General features: G+C 39.7%; 1 protein-coding gene across 3 annotated transcripts in view; it reads right to left on the bottom strand.

The window, feature by feature from the left end:
* The window catches only part of PLXNB2 (plexin B2), a 364,834-nt gene that overhangs the window by 37,935 nt on the left and 313,341 nt on the right, over positions 1-13,558 (bottom strand). For all 3 annotated transcript variants that reach the window (XM_075015316.1, XM_075015326.1, XM_075015307.1), the window contains 3 exons: positions 5,525-5,661; positions 4,576-4,746; positions 1,619-1,751 (listed from right to left, as the gene is read on the bottom strand). In XM_075015316.1, coding sequence (XP_074871417.1) covers positions 1,619-1,751; positions 4,576-4,746; positions 5,525-5,661 — 441 coding nt within the window. The remainder of the gene's footprint in view (positions 1-1,618; positions 1,752-4,575; positions 4,747-5,524; positions 5,662-13,558) is intronic.

The following is a 13,558-nucleotide window of genomic DNA, read 5'->3' as shown; positions in this document are numbered from 1 at the left end:
TAACACCTACCAACTGGCCACCTTACCTCAGAACAAACCACCTCTTCAACAACAATAAATGTTTATTTTAATGAACCTCATATTTGAAGATGTGTGGATCATAACATAATTTTTACATATAACATTCTCTCCCATCCCAATTCTTTTACACTTGGTGTTCCTCAATTAATTTTAAAAGTACAAGTATACAAATAGTCTGCTCTAGTTAGATTGACCATCAACTAATTATGAACATAAATCACAACACAAAAACCAGCAGCTATCTTTATGATCTTTATAACTTTTTACAACAGAATCTTCATGGTTTCTCATAATAAACGTGATTGTACTAATCCAACCTAATTTTGGATACTACCAGAATACACTGAAATAAAAATAGTACAGTGAACTAAAAACAAAAGGTTGATAGATCACATCTACCTTCAGATGTTTTTAATACAGCTGAATAAATATCATAATAAACAGAGTTCTACTAAGGAAAAGTTTTTCCATGGGTTTAGTGTAGGTCTGACTAGTAAAACTTCATCTGTTAGTATACATCATAGTAGTGACAGTAAATACATTGGAAAGGTGCACATTTTCATTTTCTTGTGTCCCTGGGAGAAGTTTGAGGGGGAAATCTGGATTTGCCATAGTTCAAAATTTTATGGATTAGAAAAAATAAAAAAATCAAACAGATGGACACTGTCTTAAAAGGAGCACAAGAATTTGTCGATTATGTATTTGAAATTAGGACAGAAAATAGACAATGAAAAAGTAGAAGTTAGTTTTGAATACTCTTTTCCCAAATTTTGAACCATGTCCAGAAAAGAACCATTTTTAGATTCTTAATGGGGTGAACAAACGGTGGCATTCCTCAGAAATGAACTGGCATATTACAGTTAATCGTAGTGAAGGGGTCTGTTTAGCAGCAGATGTTGGAGGGGTAGTTTTTAAATTCTGTGTATAAGGAAATTTACATATTACAAAAAGATTCTACCGGGGATGGGCAAAAAAGGTAGGTACTTATTGACCTGCAAAGCCAAACTGAATGGGTCTGGATTTGGCAAAGCCAGAGCAAGTGTGGTTGGATTCAAGTCCATTATTGACATATACTTATGAGGTCAGTCAAGGGGAGAGTGGATGGGATAAATGATTTCATTTAGGATCTGCCAAAAATTTCAGTTGTCCTATTCAGGGCTCAGTTCTACCACCTTTACTCATGTGTTGCATAACATAGGTGCCAGTACTTGCCAGTACTCAGTACCAGCATTTTAGCAGCCCTGCCATGGGATTAGCTGGGTAGGGGTGTGGGGAGCGGGCTGAGTACTGGCTCCTCATTTTTTTTTAAAGAAACAAAAACAGCACTGTTGAATAGTATCTTATTCTTTGACTCATTTCTTTGAAATGAAAGGGACTTGCTTGGTTTGTAAGGCACTAACCAGCATAAGTAAGACTCAGAATCATTGTTTGCATCTGAAAAAATACAAATATTTACAGGGTTTATATACCTGAGGCTTTGTTAATACCACTGAGGCTCAATACAAAACTCACTGTCATCAGTGGACAGAGTTCAATAGACTTTGGGATCAGGCCTTGTTTAGATATCACACACCAAACAGAAAAGGAAGTAGATTACCTGTTTGGAGCCCGGACTTTGTATTTGCCTCTTCTTTCTTCTGGAAGACCCAGAAGGGTCAGCAATCACAACTATAGAGAAATTTTCAATGATATCAAACCCAGTTCCTGTTACAGTAATACGTCTCCCTCCACTGAGAAAAAACAGATACAAGTCAAACATCAGTGAAGTTCTACATCCACATGCTAACCAATTTTTCCATCTAGGACTTTTTCTGCTTAAAATTATTTTTTTGCACAGCTTTGCATGCTGGTGCTTATACAATAGTTAGGTAAAATGTAACAGGGATTTAAAATTATAAATTGACAAAGCTGATCCAAACCCTGTGGCCTATTTGTGATTTCTACAGTCATACTTAAACTGAAAACGTTCTTTTTATTACTCACGGGGGGGGGGGGGGGGGAGTGATGAGAGAAACACTACATCAACAAATTGGAGAAACTAACTTATTACTGAATGATTTCTAACAGGACAGACCAGTACACGGACGAGCAGTGGTTCTAGTGGACGTACTGAGAATCATTGAACCAAACTGCAAAGCCTGTATATGACTGAAACCACTTCAAAGCATGAGACTCAGCAAGACCATCAGCACCGTTAGTTCTTGTACCTATGTGGATGAGATCAGCTCATGGATGAAAAATTGGCTGCAAGCGAAGCTGAGCAAGACAGAGATTATGCTAGTGGTCAGAGGATTTAAAGAATTTATAGCCATGGAGCATTCTCCTTTGTTGAAGGTACACCCCCTCGCCCCCTGCCCTAGCTGGTCAATGCAGTCTGCAGGTTAGGTGTACACCTGAATTCCTCACTGAACCTAAGCTCTAACAGAGGAGCTTCATTATTTCTGGGTAGCTAGAAGACATTACCCCATCATGGCAGAAAGTGACCTGGCCTCAGTTATTCATGCCTTCATGATCTTATGGCTGGACTACAGCAACACCAGGGGATGCAGTACCTTTAGCACTTAGCAAACTCCCACTTGTTCTGAAGACTGCAGTGCATCTCTACAGAAATGCTGGCTGCGCAAACACAGCACACCTGTCCTCTTCTCCCAATCAAGTCAAGTTCAGCATCTTAGTCCTTATCTTCAAGATGCTCGATAGCCTGGTACCAAGGTATTTCAAAGACCCTCTAAAGCTCTGGGGCAAAGACCACAGTCATCAACTTTGCTCCTGTGGCTCAGCAGAACTCCCTACAAAAAGAGTAAAGCTTGTCTGTGCAGAAAACAGAGCTTTCTAAGGGACCGGTCTGAGACTGGAATGAACTTCATCAGAAATTATGGATCATCACAAACCCTGCAACTGACCAGGCAAAGTGCAAGATGCATTTCTTCTACCTTCTTTTACTTAAATATATAGCAACATGTATACCAGGAGATATGCCCCTACTAAAACAAGACACTCCACCGTAAGCTCATCTTCTCCCAAGGGAGAGGCTGAGAGCACAAACATGTGACATTAGGCATGTTCCTTACAGGATTACTGGAAGGTGCTCTGATAGGCTTTTATAACAAATTCATCACAGCCCTATCTAGACAGGAATAGGCAGCAGCCACATAATGCTGATGCTCCTTGTTACTTTCAGTTGCTATATATATTAAAAATTAGGCAAGTAGACATATTAGTGTGAAGTGCCAATCATCAATATTTCCAATAATCACAACTGGGAGGGAAGGTGGCCCACAAAATAATCTAATAACATGAGGTCCACTTTATCAAAAGGTTTGAGAATCCCTGGAGTGACTGGCTATAAAGGGGGGAAAATAAGACCAATTACAAAGCCCTGTCAAATGCACCAAGTAAACAAAAATAAAAATACCTGTACTGTCACCCTAATTTCTTGTCACCCTAATCTTTTAAATGGCAATGATCTTATTTTACATAAAATGGAGTGTTCAAAGAAGCCTAGGAGTCACAGCTAATTTCACTTTTTAGAGATTCTATTCAGATTATCAATTCACGTTGGGCGTTTTGGCAGAAAGAGACAGTGCTCAAGGTTGGGGTCTTTCCCTGTGACCTCTCAGGATATAAAAATACCAAGCTGTCCTCTACTGGGCTGCAAGATTTAAACATTAAGCAGCCAAAGCCCATGAGTAATGGTGCAGCTTTTGTCCCCAGCCCTCAAAATATGGAGAATTCTGTGAAGACTTCTATACAGGTACATTGTCAAATTGTTCAAAGGGTTATGTTGGGATTTCCTGTTTGCTTTGAGGGTTAGGGTCCTGATACTCTTCCTTTCAGGAAAAATGAATTCTTAAAGAGCAGCCAACAGTGTGGCTAAAGATTAAAAAACGAAAGCAAACACAAAAAAGCCATACACCCAAGAAAAATCTCAAATGCCCCCAATTCCCTCCCCTCACCAAAACCACAAAAAAAACCCCAAACCAAAAACAACCTTGCTGAACTCCAGTTGTGCTTTTTAACCAGCTACAGTTTGCCCTGCAAATTGTACAGAAGCCACCAAGTCATAATTTATTTTGTTTAACTTCCATTATACCATTTCTTATTAAAAGCTGAGCAAGACATGTTTCAGAAATGGATGGACACAGACACTTTGACAGCTTTATGTTATCTGCAGGTGATGCCTTCTGCTTTAATGGGAATAAAATTAATTTTCAAAAGTTAAATAAAGCTCGTGTAGATTGACATTCTCCTTAAATATGTCTCAGTCTCATTTCTTTTTCATTAAGAAATCTATATTTTAAAAGAAGTTGATTATTTTTCTTATTTTGAGATTTAGCCTTGAAAAGGGTATTATTAAAGTTTTCAGGTAAATTGGAGACGACATTAAAATGTGTCAGCAACAGTCTGGGAAAAAATGTAAAAGCTCCCCTATTTAAACTTTCTGCATAGACACAGTGTTATGGCTTTCATTCAAATAGTACCTAATGGAGAATAACTACCTCACACTCTGATTTATTACAAATGAAGACAGTCACAATACAAACATTTCAGTACCTGATGAAGCTATTTTTCGGGAAGAATTTTGTGACAGTAGGATTTTTGCTATATGTAAACTTTGGATGGTTTATTTTGTTCTGCGTCTTTCCATGATACACGGTTACATGTACTTCTTCAACTACACCATATTTTCCTGTCTTGCAAATTATTTGTTCACCAAACTCAGTGCTGGATATAGAAGGAGGAAACAAAATGGTAAACAAGGATCAAATTATTAGCATTTTTTTAATTATCTTCATTACAGTAATGCCTAAGAGCCGATAAAATGGAGCTCTGCTGTGTTAGGCGTTGAACAAATGGCAGTAAACAGTCCTTGCCCCAAAGAGTTTACAATCTAAACAGACAAGATAGACACTGGGGAGTGGCAGGGTTCCAGATTTTGTTTTTTGGGGTGGTACGGGGGGCGGGAAATCGGCTATATGGAAAGAAGAAGGGAAAGGAAGGTTGGTGAGAGGGACGGGGTCAGCTGAGAAGAGACATAGAAACGTGAGGTGGAATGAATGGTGGTTAAGAGATTGTAAGGAGGGAGACACAGAGGCAAAGCTTAACAAAGACACCCCCACCCGAACGCTTCCTTCCTTCTCCTCACCCCGTCCCTTTATGCCTTCTTATATTTAACGCCCTCCTTTCCTGCATCCTTCCCACCTGTCCCCTGTAACACACAGAATAAACAGAGAACCAAACACCTACCCAAAATTTAAACAAACAAAATCATGGCACCAGTTTAAAGGTCACAAACCATCGCTCTGTGTTTGCTTTGCTCCTGGGTCCTAGCCCTTTCTTTCACTGTGACTATCTGTTCTGCTTCAAAAGACTAAACTATTCAGGGCAGGAATCTCTTATCATAAGAGACCAGCACAATGCCTAGCACAGATGGATTCCCATCTTGGTTGATGCTAGTGGAGTACAAGCCAGTATTGTGATCATGGAAGTGCTGCATACGTACATGTTACAGGGCACAGTACCAAGGAGCACTCTAACATCTTTCTGGGAACCAGTTTTTAGATTTTTACCACTAATCGTAAGGATGGTTCCACCAGCTTGGGGGCCTTTTGTTGGATTTATTCCTGTAGGATCAGGTTGCTGTAAGGAAGAAATAGAAAAAAACTAATTAAACACATAGGTTCAAGTTTTTACTTTTCAGAAGAACTATTTTTATACTAAGTTTTCAAGAATGAGTTGTAGTTTCAGATGCCTTATTTGAAAAACCTAAACGGCAGTCTGATTTTTTAGAAAAGTAATTTTGCTTAAAAACAAAAACAAATGAAAAATCAATCATCATTGTGGGGTCCCAATTTGAGCCATTTTAGAAAAGGTCAGCATCAATATGGATGCGAATAATTAAAGAAAAACATGAGAAGAATAGGATTAGGAACCTATCTTTCACAACAAGTATTATTCACTGGAGAATGAGGCAAAAAGCAGGTAATGTAAAATTACTTACATGGAAGATATCTCATCGGAGCATCCTCAGGCTTCCTCCAGATTTAAAGACACCCACCACCCCAACCTCAACCTGTAGCCTGACTGCTAATTATCTTTCTTAACATTTCCCCTTAGACTTTCTATTTTAATTTTCATTTCAGCTTCATGTCCTCTCAACTTTTTAACATGGTTAAAGACAGGGTGGTGGGGGAGGAGAAGCAGGGGGAAGAGGGAAAGAAGCAAGTTTCCATTTACAAGGTTTTTAGACCAGACCAATAATCTTGGTCATGTCATGGTGGTAAAAGCTTGGAAAAATCAGAACACAATGTTGTATGCTTCATACTGGTGTTTGGAATAAGTGCATATGCACATATGCAAGCTAAAACAACTACATTTAAAAATATCCCAAGTTGGTAGAAATATGAATAGAACATAATTTTGCTAATGCCCTCCCCCCATTTTCAATTCAATCCTGAGTTTTGTGAATCTTTGTTCCTGTAATGAATACTTTATATAGTTCATGAATACTTAATGTAACGGTTTTACTCTAAGGGTTGTTTGCAAACTGTCCATTTATACTACCAGCATAGTTGCACTGTGTTGCTCGGGTCCTTAAGGTGGGGCCTCACAGGGCAGGGGGCTGGAGATGGGCAAGGCACAGAACTCAGGCTTGGGGGATAAGGTGGGGCTCAGGGCAGGGGGCCTGGGTATATGGGAGATGGAGGAACTCGCATGGTCCACGCTTCCTTGGTGGTGGCTCCCCAAGGCTTGCAGTGGTGGGGCTCTCTGAGGCTGACCACGGTGGGGCCTTTGCTTCCCCAGGCAGCAGGCAGAAAGCTTTCCTGCCTGTTGCTGGCCTACTGGCATTATAGCTGCCCCAGGCCCAATTCCTGGGCACGTGTGCTCCCTAGTGCTTCCTAGAAGCCCCCTCCCTTTCAGTGTTACAGCAAACAATCCTATTCAAGGCACATCCCAGTTTCCTGGCACAACCGAACTCTGATCTTGCTTTAAGTTCAGCTGCAAGGAAACTGCATATTAAATTTGGTGATCCTAGCTCTTAACACTTAAGAGGAGTTTTTAAACGAATGGGCTCACAGACAGATGGACAGATAGACAGAATGCACATTATATAATGATATTTTCTGGAGTCAAAGCTGTAGTAAATAGCAAACATCATATATTAACATTACATATTAACGTTTACTATTTCCCATGGCTTTGACTCCAGAGAAGATCAATATTTTTAGGAGAGCATGTAAGCATTTGTCTACTTTTAAGAAATGCTTACATTCCACATACTTAAGTGCTTTCCTATATCAGGACCCATAAGAGGTGTAAAGGAGGTAATTTAGATCACAGTGGTGTTGATTTTTAAACCCAGGCTGGATGACAAAGTTTTCAAAAAAGAAAATGATAAATATAGAATATTTTTGCTCACACACGTATTTTTGACCGCAGGTTAATATAGGTATCTGGATGAAACAGATTAAACTCAGTGATTTAAATTGCTTTGTTTTAAATCAATCCACCATGGACTTTCAGTCAGCTGTGGCCACCTTGGGTTTCTTTGCTTCTAACGAAGGACTCCATTTCAGGCAGTACCCAGACTTTCATTTCTTACTCGCTATGCTTTTGAATTCTCCCTGTCCGAGGAGGGAGGCCAACATGGCCACAAGTTAGTGAGATAATATGTTGTGAGATGTTGTGTATTAACAGTTTGGGCATGAGTAGGCGCAAGTCAGCTAATTGAATTTCTCCATCTTATTTATTTTTGCTGGTATATTTACATCTTCAGCTGGGTTAGCACGTCAACACACCCTGGTTCCAAGCAATTTGCCAGTGACTTCCACCTGTTTAGTGGTCTGATTTTCCTTAAAGCTTCTGAGCAATCATGTACTGCTTAATATTTTTTAAAATTAATTTAAATGATTTTACTAGATTACAATAGATCTGAATAAATTTTATGGAAGCTTGAAAATTTGTCTTGCTCACCCACAGATGATGGTCCAATAACAAGCTATTACCTCATGCACCTTGTTTTACTGGAGTATAGTAAAATTAGGTCTGAGCACAGGTTTAATTTAAACCCTGAAATCAACTAAGGTTTAGGACCCCATCTCTGTATTTAAACAAAAACAAATTGAAATATAAAATTCTATCTATTTTTTTTTTAAAATTACTTCCAACACCAGGTCTCCCAAGGTGTGTGTGTGTTGCGGGGGGAGCAATTGCACAGGGGCCCAGAGCTCTTTGCCACTTTGACAGAAGCCAGAGCTCAGGGTCCTTGTAACGGTGAGTAAGTGCCAACTCTCCACAGCTTTGAGGGCTGGAAGGGACGGCTCTGTACTGTGCTCTGGGCAGCGCTAGGTGCTGGTGGCTCTCAGTCCTCTTCCTTCTGCATAAAGCTGTCTCTCTTCCAGGGTGCAGAGCTGGACCCTCCCACCTTGCCCCAGGTCTGTGGTGGCTGTTGGTCCCACTGACCAACACCATAAATAGTCAAAATCTCATAAAAAAGGAAGCTTTAGAATATTTCAAAAAGACTCTGGAATGTGAGACACGGACATCCTTTCTCTGGAGACAGATGCTTTCTATTTCTGCCCTAATACTTTAAAGTGCATTACAAATAGAGTATCATTCACACATAACTGCCCTTCTTGCTGTACTTTATTGCTTCAAAACTTATCAAATGACACTTGGAGAAACCTTCTCCCTTCTAACCCCCACCCCCACCCCCGAGTGGAACAAACCACCATTCCTGGGAGGCAAATAACTTCCTGCGTTCTTCCATTCAAGACATCGACTTTCAAACTGGTGTAACTTACAACATATTTTGGCTCAAAGCAAAATAGGAAGTTTTGAAGATCTTTATGAATTGCTGGGATTAGTAGAAATAGATTCAGTTGGCCTGGTGGTTACTTCATGATTTTTTTTCCCTATTACGGCACTGATTTTATGACATCCCAAAGATCCCAGAAGCTCTGCTGAAATATAATGTCTGGGAGGCTTCTCTGAGAATGAGTATGGCCTAGTTCAATGCAATTCTCAATTCAAATTATTAAAATTTTACTTTGATACTTGGGAGTATAGTACATTTGAAAGTGTGTGCTCAAGGGTTCCTTTTTAATACTGAGTGTTTGATTGCTTTCTTCTCCTATGAAAATATCTGTATTAAAAAAAGCCAGCCCAAGGCCTGAAAACCTGGCATTTCTTCAGCAGTGAGTAGTCGTAAAGACTTCCTATAGAAAAGCGACCTAAGATCATTTCTAAGACCTGGTCTATAACAAGAAAGTTGCAATGTTTTAACTTAAGATGGGATTTTAAACCCATTTAAACAATTGAAAACCCTCTGCATGGGCACTCTAATTTCAGTTTAAGAATGGCTTCCTCTGTCTCATTTTAAATCTATTCCTCATCACCAAGTAAATATCACTTGAACTCTTAAACCAAAATAAAGGAATTTGGGTTTGCTTCACTAAATCATATTTCAAAATCACACTTCCAAGTTAGATGGCGGCTCACTGTTGAACATACAGTCCTAGTGCCACAAAAGCTCATCTCCATGAAGCTTTGTTGTGTGGTTTAGAACATGCGTTACCTGAATACATACTCTGATTGGGCCTCTTAAGTGATGTCATACCTCCATTTGCATCCACATAAAGCTGCAATGTGTCTAGAGAAGTTACATATCCAAGGAAATCAAGCACAAAATCCAAAATCCTTTCCTCATCATCCCAGCGCTATTTTTTAGGAAAAGGGGTGGATTTTTTTTTTTATATTTTTACATTTTTTTTGTAAGAAAGTCAGATTCAGAGTCCACTGACAGCTGAGATTAAAGTTTTTAACAAATTAACAAAATTAAAGTGGAAGTGTCTCAACCTGAAAAATACTGTTCAGTACAGCAGTTTCAGTGTAAAAATATGCCACAAAGCTCTCCAAGAGACTTTGTGAATACAGGGTCAACATATTTTAAACTTCACTTGGGATAATTAAAAGTTACTAATGACTTAGAATCCCTGTTGGAGCTGCTGTAGATGGCAGCAAAGAAGGAAGCAGAAATTGGACAGAAATTGCCTTTTAACCCCTATTTTCCTAAAGCCCATGCTCATTTACTAACAGCTCCTCACAGGATTAATTTAAAGACAGATAAAATGGGGAGGCTGAAAATGAATGCTCAGTACTAAGCTCCTGAAAATAATGTTCTAAATTAGCAGCGTCCAATAGAAATTCAAAGATTGCCACACGTGTGGTTGTCGTCTTTCCATACTCACCACATTCAACCCCCAAAAATAAATGCCCTCCTCCTATCCCAGACCCAGGCTCCCCAGCACCCCCCAATTCTAATTTAATGCCATCAACTCACCAGTGTGACTGCCAAGGCCACCACGTGCTTCTGCCACCAAGTGATGGGGGCACATGTGTGGAGCGGGCAGACAACACTCTCCATGTGGGGCTCTCAGGGGAGCTGCATTTAAAGATGTAGATTTGAGATGTCCAGAATAAATAATTACTTTAAACTGAGTGTCTGTTTAAAATTTTAATAGCCATTTTTATAGCAAACTCACAGCATTCTGAAGTGTTTTTTCTCCCACTCTTTTAATATGTTTATGGGTAACTCACGGAACAAAGCTGTCTCAGAACACCTGAAGTATTTCTTAATGGACCAATAAAAACATGCCCCAGGGTGTCCTAATTGTTTGATGAAAAGCACTTTTCAGAAATGCAATCACGTGGGCTGGTACAGAATACAATCCTTCAAATCTCTTGCTGAATGTTGAGATGGTTTCAATATGTACTTCCAATATTAACTGTGTTAGACATGTTTGACAGCAATAAGCATTCAATTATCTGGCAAGAAGGCAGCCTGATATCACAGCTGCTATCAAAATGGAGCTACCAACAGGGAAGAGTGGTTAGATACTTAGTACGTGAACATGTTCCCTGTGGGGATTGTGGCATACTTTACAGACACTGAAAAGGTGGCTTGCTTTAACGCTGAATCCCTTTAATTCCCAACTCCCTCTCCACCCCATTCCCCTGGCATCCCTGTCTGATTCAAGACAGACTGCAAGTGGGGACTTGTTTTTAATAAAGATTGAAAGACTGACTGGTAATGGCACACCTGCTGCATGTGTGCTAAGCATGCACCATCAAATGCAGCCTACGAAGACATGTGGACACAGATTCTGCAATGGGGCAAGCAAAAATCGCAGTGCACTCTCTTTCATATTAGCATGAGCACTGAAGCCTTCACAGAGAGAGCCTAGACCTTTAGACACGAGTCCACTGCATGGTCTATTGTGATATTAAGTCCAGCAAATGCCTTTATAGAAGAAGCTACTTGGATGTTCAGCTTTTCTGCATAGATCCAGTAGTCTTGAGATGAAAGTACATCTTCTCCCCTGGCCTGAGGCCATGCTGACAGAATGACAGACATGAGCATTTGTGGTTTATTCTCTGATTCTTTCCAGTCTCTGCCTTGAAATTAGCACATAACTAGCTTTTTTGATTTTCCCTTTGTTTTTCAGATTTCTATCACGTTCTTGTATTCCTGTTCAGTAGCCATATTTTCATGCTGCTAGGCTGCTCTGGATAGGGAGAAAGCTACGTATATACAAACTGTAGCACTGAACTTCAGTGCTACAAGTACTGAAAGTGTTTTGGGTCTGCAAGGAGTGGTTTTTTTTTTTTAAATGCTTAGTGGCTTAGGGTTATTTTGTACTCTAATTGTTTGCCATCCTTGAACATACTGGTAGAACTTTTCACATGTGAAAGCTACTGTAAGATATTATGTTTCAACTGAGTCTCTTTTTTACATTGGTGACCTAACCTTTTTGTCTCTTTTGTAGGAGGAATACCTGAAGTTCCATCTCAATGACAACACATTGTAAAATTGCCTCTTCACAACATAGCATTTCAGGAAGGGATACTTGGGTCACCTGCTTCCTGATACACTGATGGCTGTTTCACAGTTAGGTAGCCATCTTTGTCCATCAGTCACTAACAGTGTCCTCACACGAGAGAGACTTGGCAAAAAATATCAATTTGCATACCTTAATAATCTCGGAAACAATTTAATATCTGTAAATTGGATATCGACTGTATTGCTTCTATATTTTCAGGAAAGATCTTAGAACCTGCAAGGTCAGCAAATGTATTGGTGTATGGTACAGCAGCTAAAATCTTCTTTTATTCAATTTTAGGTTTACTTCCCTGGCTCTCTATAGCAAACAGAGCAATCTACCACAGCTATTGCCACGTGGTCTCCATGTGAAAATACTACAATGTTATTTCACTTATCCGGTAGCATTTGCTAATATTCATCTTTGACATCAAGTTCTGAGAATATTTTTAGTTTTGCTAAGTCAAGCAATTATTTCTTCAATTGTAGATCCTTGGTTGGGAGTCCTTGTTAGTGCCTCGATTAAATTGTTTGTATCTATGTAAATACACAGCTTACCTGATTTCTCAGTGACTGCCCTGCTCTTTATCCAACTCGAGAATTCTGCAACTAACAATGGTGCCTTTTTTCCAGTTGCACTTCTACTCCGTTTTTCTTCTCTATGCAGTGTGTGCTCGGCAAGGGAGATACTCTACTGGCTTGATTATTTTACCTATTTCTAGGTATCATTCCTTGAACAGTGGGGATGTCTTCCAATACCTCTTTCTAATCTTTTAGCAGCTTCACTGCAGGGATGCCACAGTACATTGTCTGCTCTGGATGTGGCTGCTTGCATGTCTATAGGTTGAATTATTTGTCCCAAGTTTAGTGTCACTATGTCCCATCAATTTGCTCATTTTAGCCAAAAGCAGTAGCTTCTCTGTCCTTCGTATTGCTTGAAATTGTAGCTTATTTACTTTTCTTTAATGTTCCACTTGTGATTTGCATTCTTCTACAGGTATCATGACTGTGCAATCATATAATACGCCACAGAAACTTGGAAGGAGTGGTTCAGGCTACAGCAGTTCAAAGAACCAAGAGTATGCAGAAAGCAACTGCTTAGGTCAGTTCTATGACAATTTGGATGCAGTAACTCAAGTATGTTTTAGAAGATGTAAAGAGCCTTTGTTTTGATGACTATCCTTCTATCCTCAAACATTTAAGTCCCATGGACATCCAAACTAGGACTTAAAATCTAAAGCTAACAGGTGCCGTTATTTTTAGAAAGAATAACACTGTTTGTATATAATTAGCAAACCTCACTTACATACTTCATAAAGGTACTACTCCTGTGGGAATTCTTCCTAACTTGATAATGATAAATGTACGTAGATGTTATGTTTTCCACTGAAATTTCATATTTATCCACACAACTGGTGCTGCAGAGCTGCTGGTCACCATGATGGCTGCTTGACGAAGAGGAGCTTAGTTCTCCATCTTATAAACATAGAACACTGCTGGGTAGGGCGGTAGGGGAGCAAGAGGATTCCCAGAACATCCTGAAGGAAGGTGGCAACAGGCACAAAACTCCATACAAGCCCAAGATGCAGAATAAGTCTATTTCTTTTTGTGGATCTCTGGATGACGGGAGGAGCGAGGTAGCGGATGTGGGCATCT

This window comes from Carettochelys insculpta, chromosome 1, assembly GCF_033958435.1.
Source record: "Carettochelys insculpta isolate YL-2023 chromosome 1, ASM3395843v1, whole genome shotgun sequence".
Taxonomy (NCBI): Eukaryota; Metazoa; Chordata; order Testudines; family Carettochelyidae; genus Carettochelys; species Carettochelys insculpta.
The sequence above is the reverse complement of the archived record's forward strand: the minus strand, read 5'-3'. Positions and strand labels throughout refer to the sequence as shown.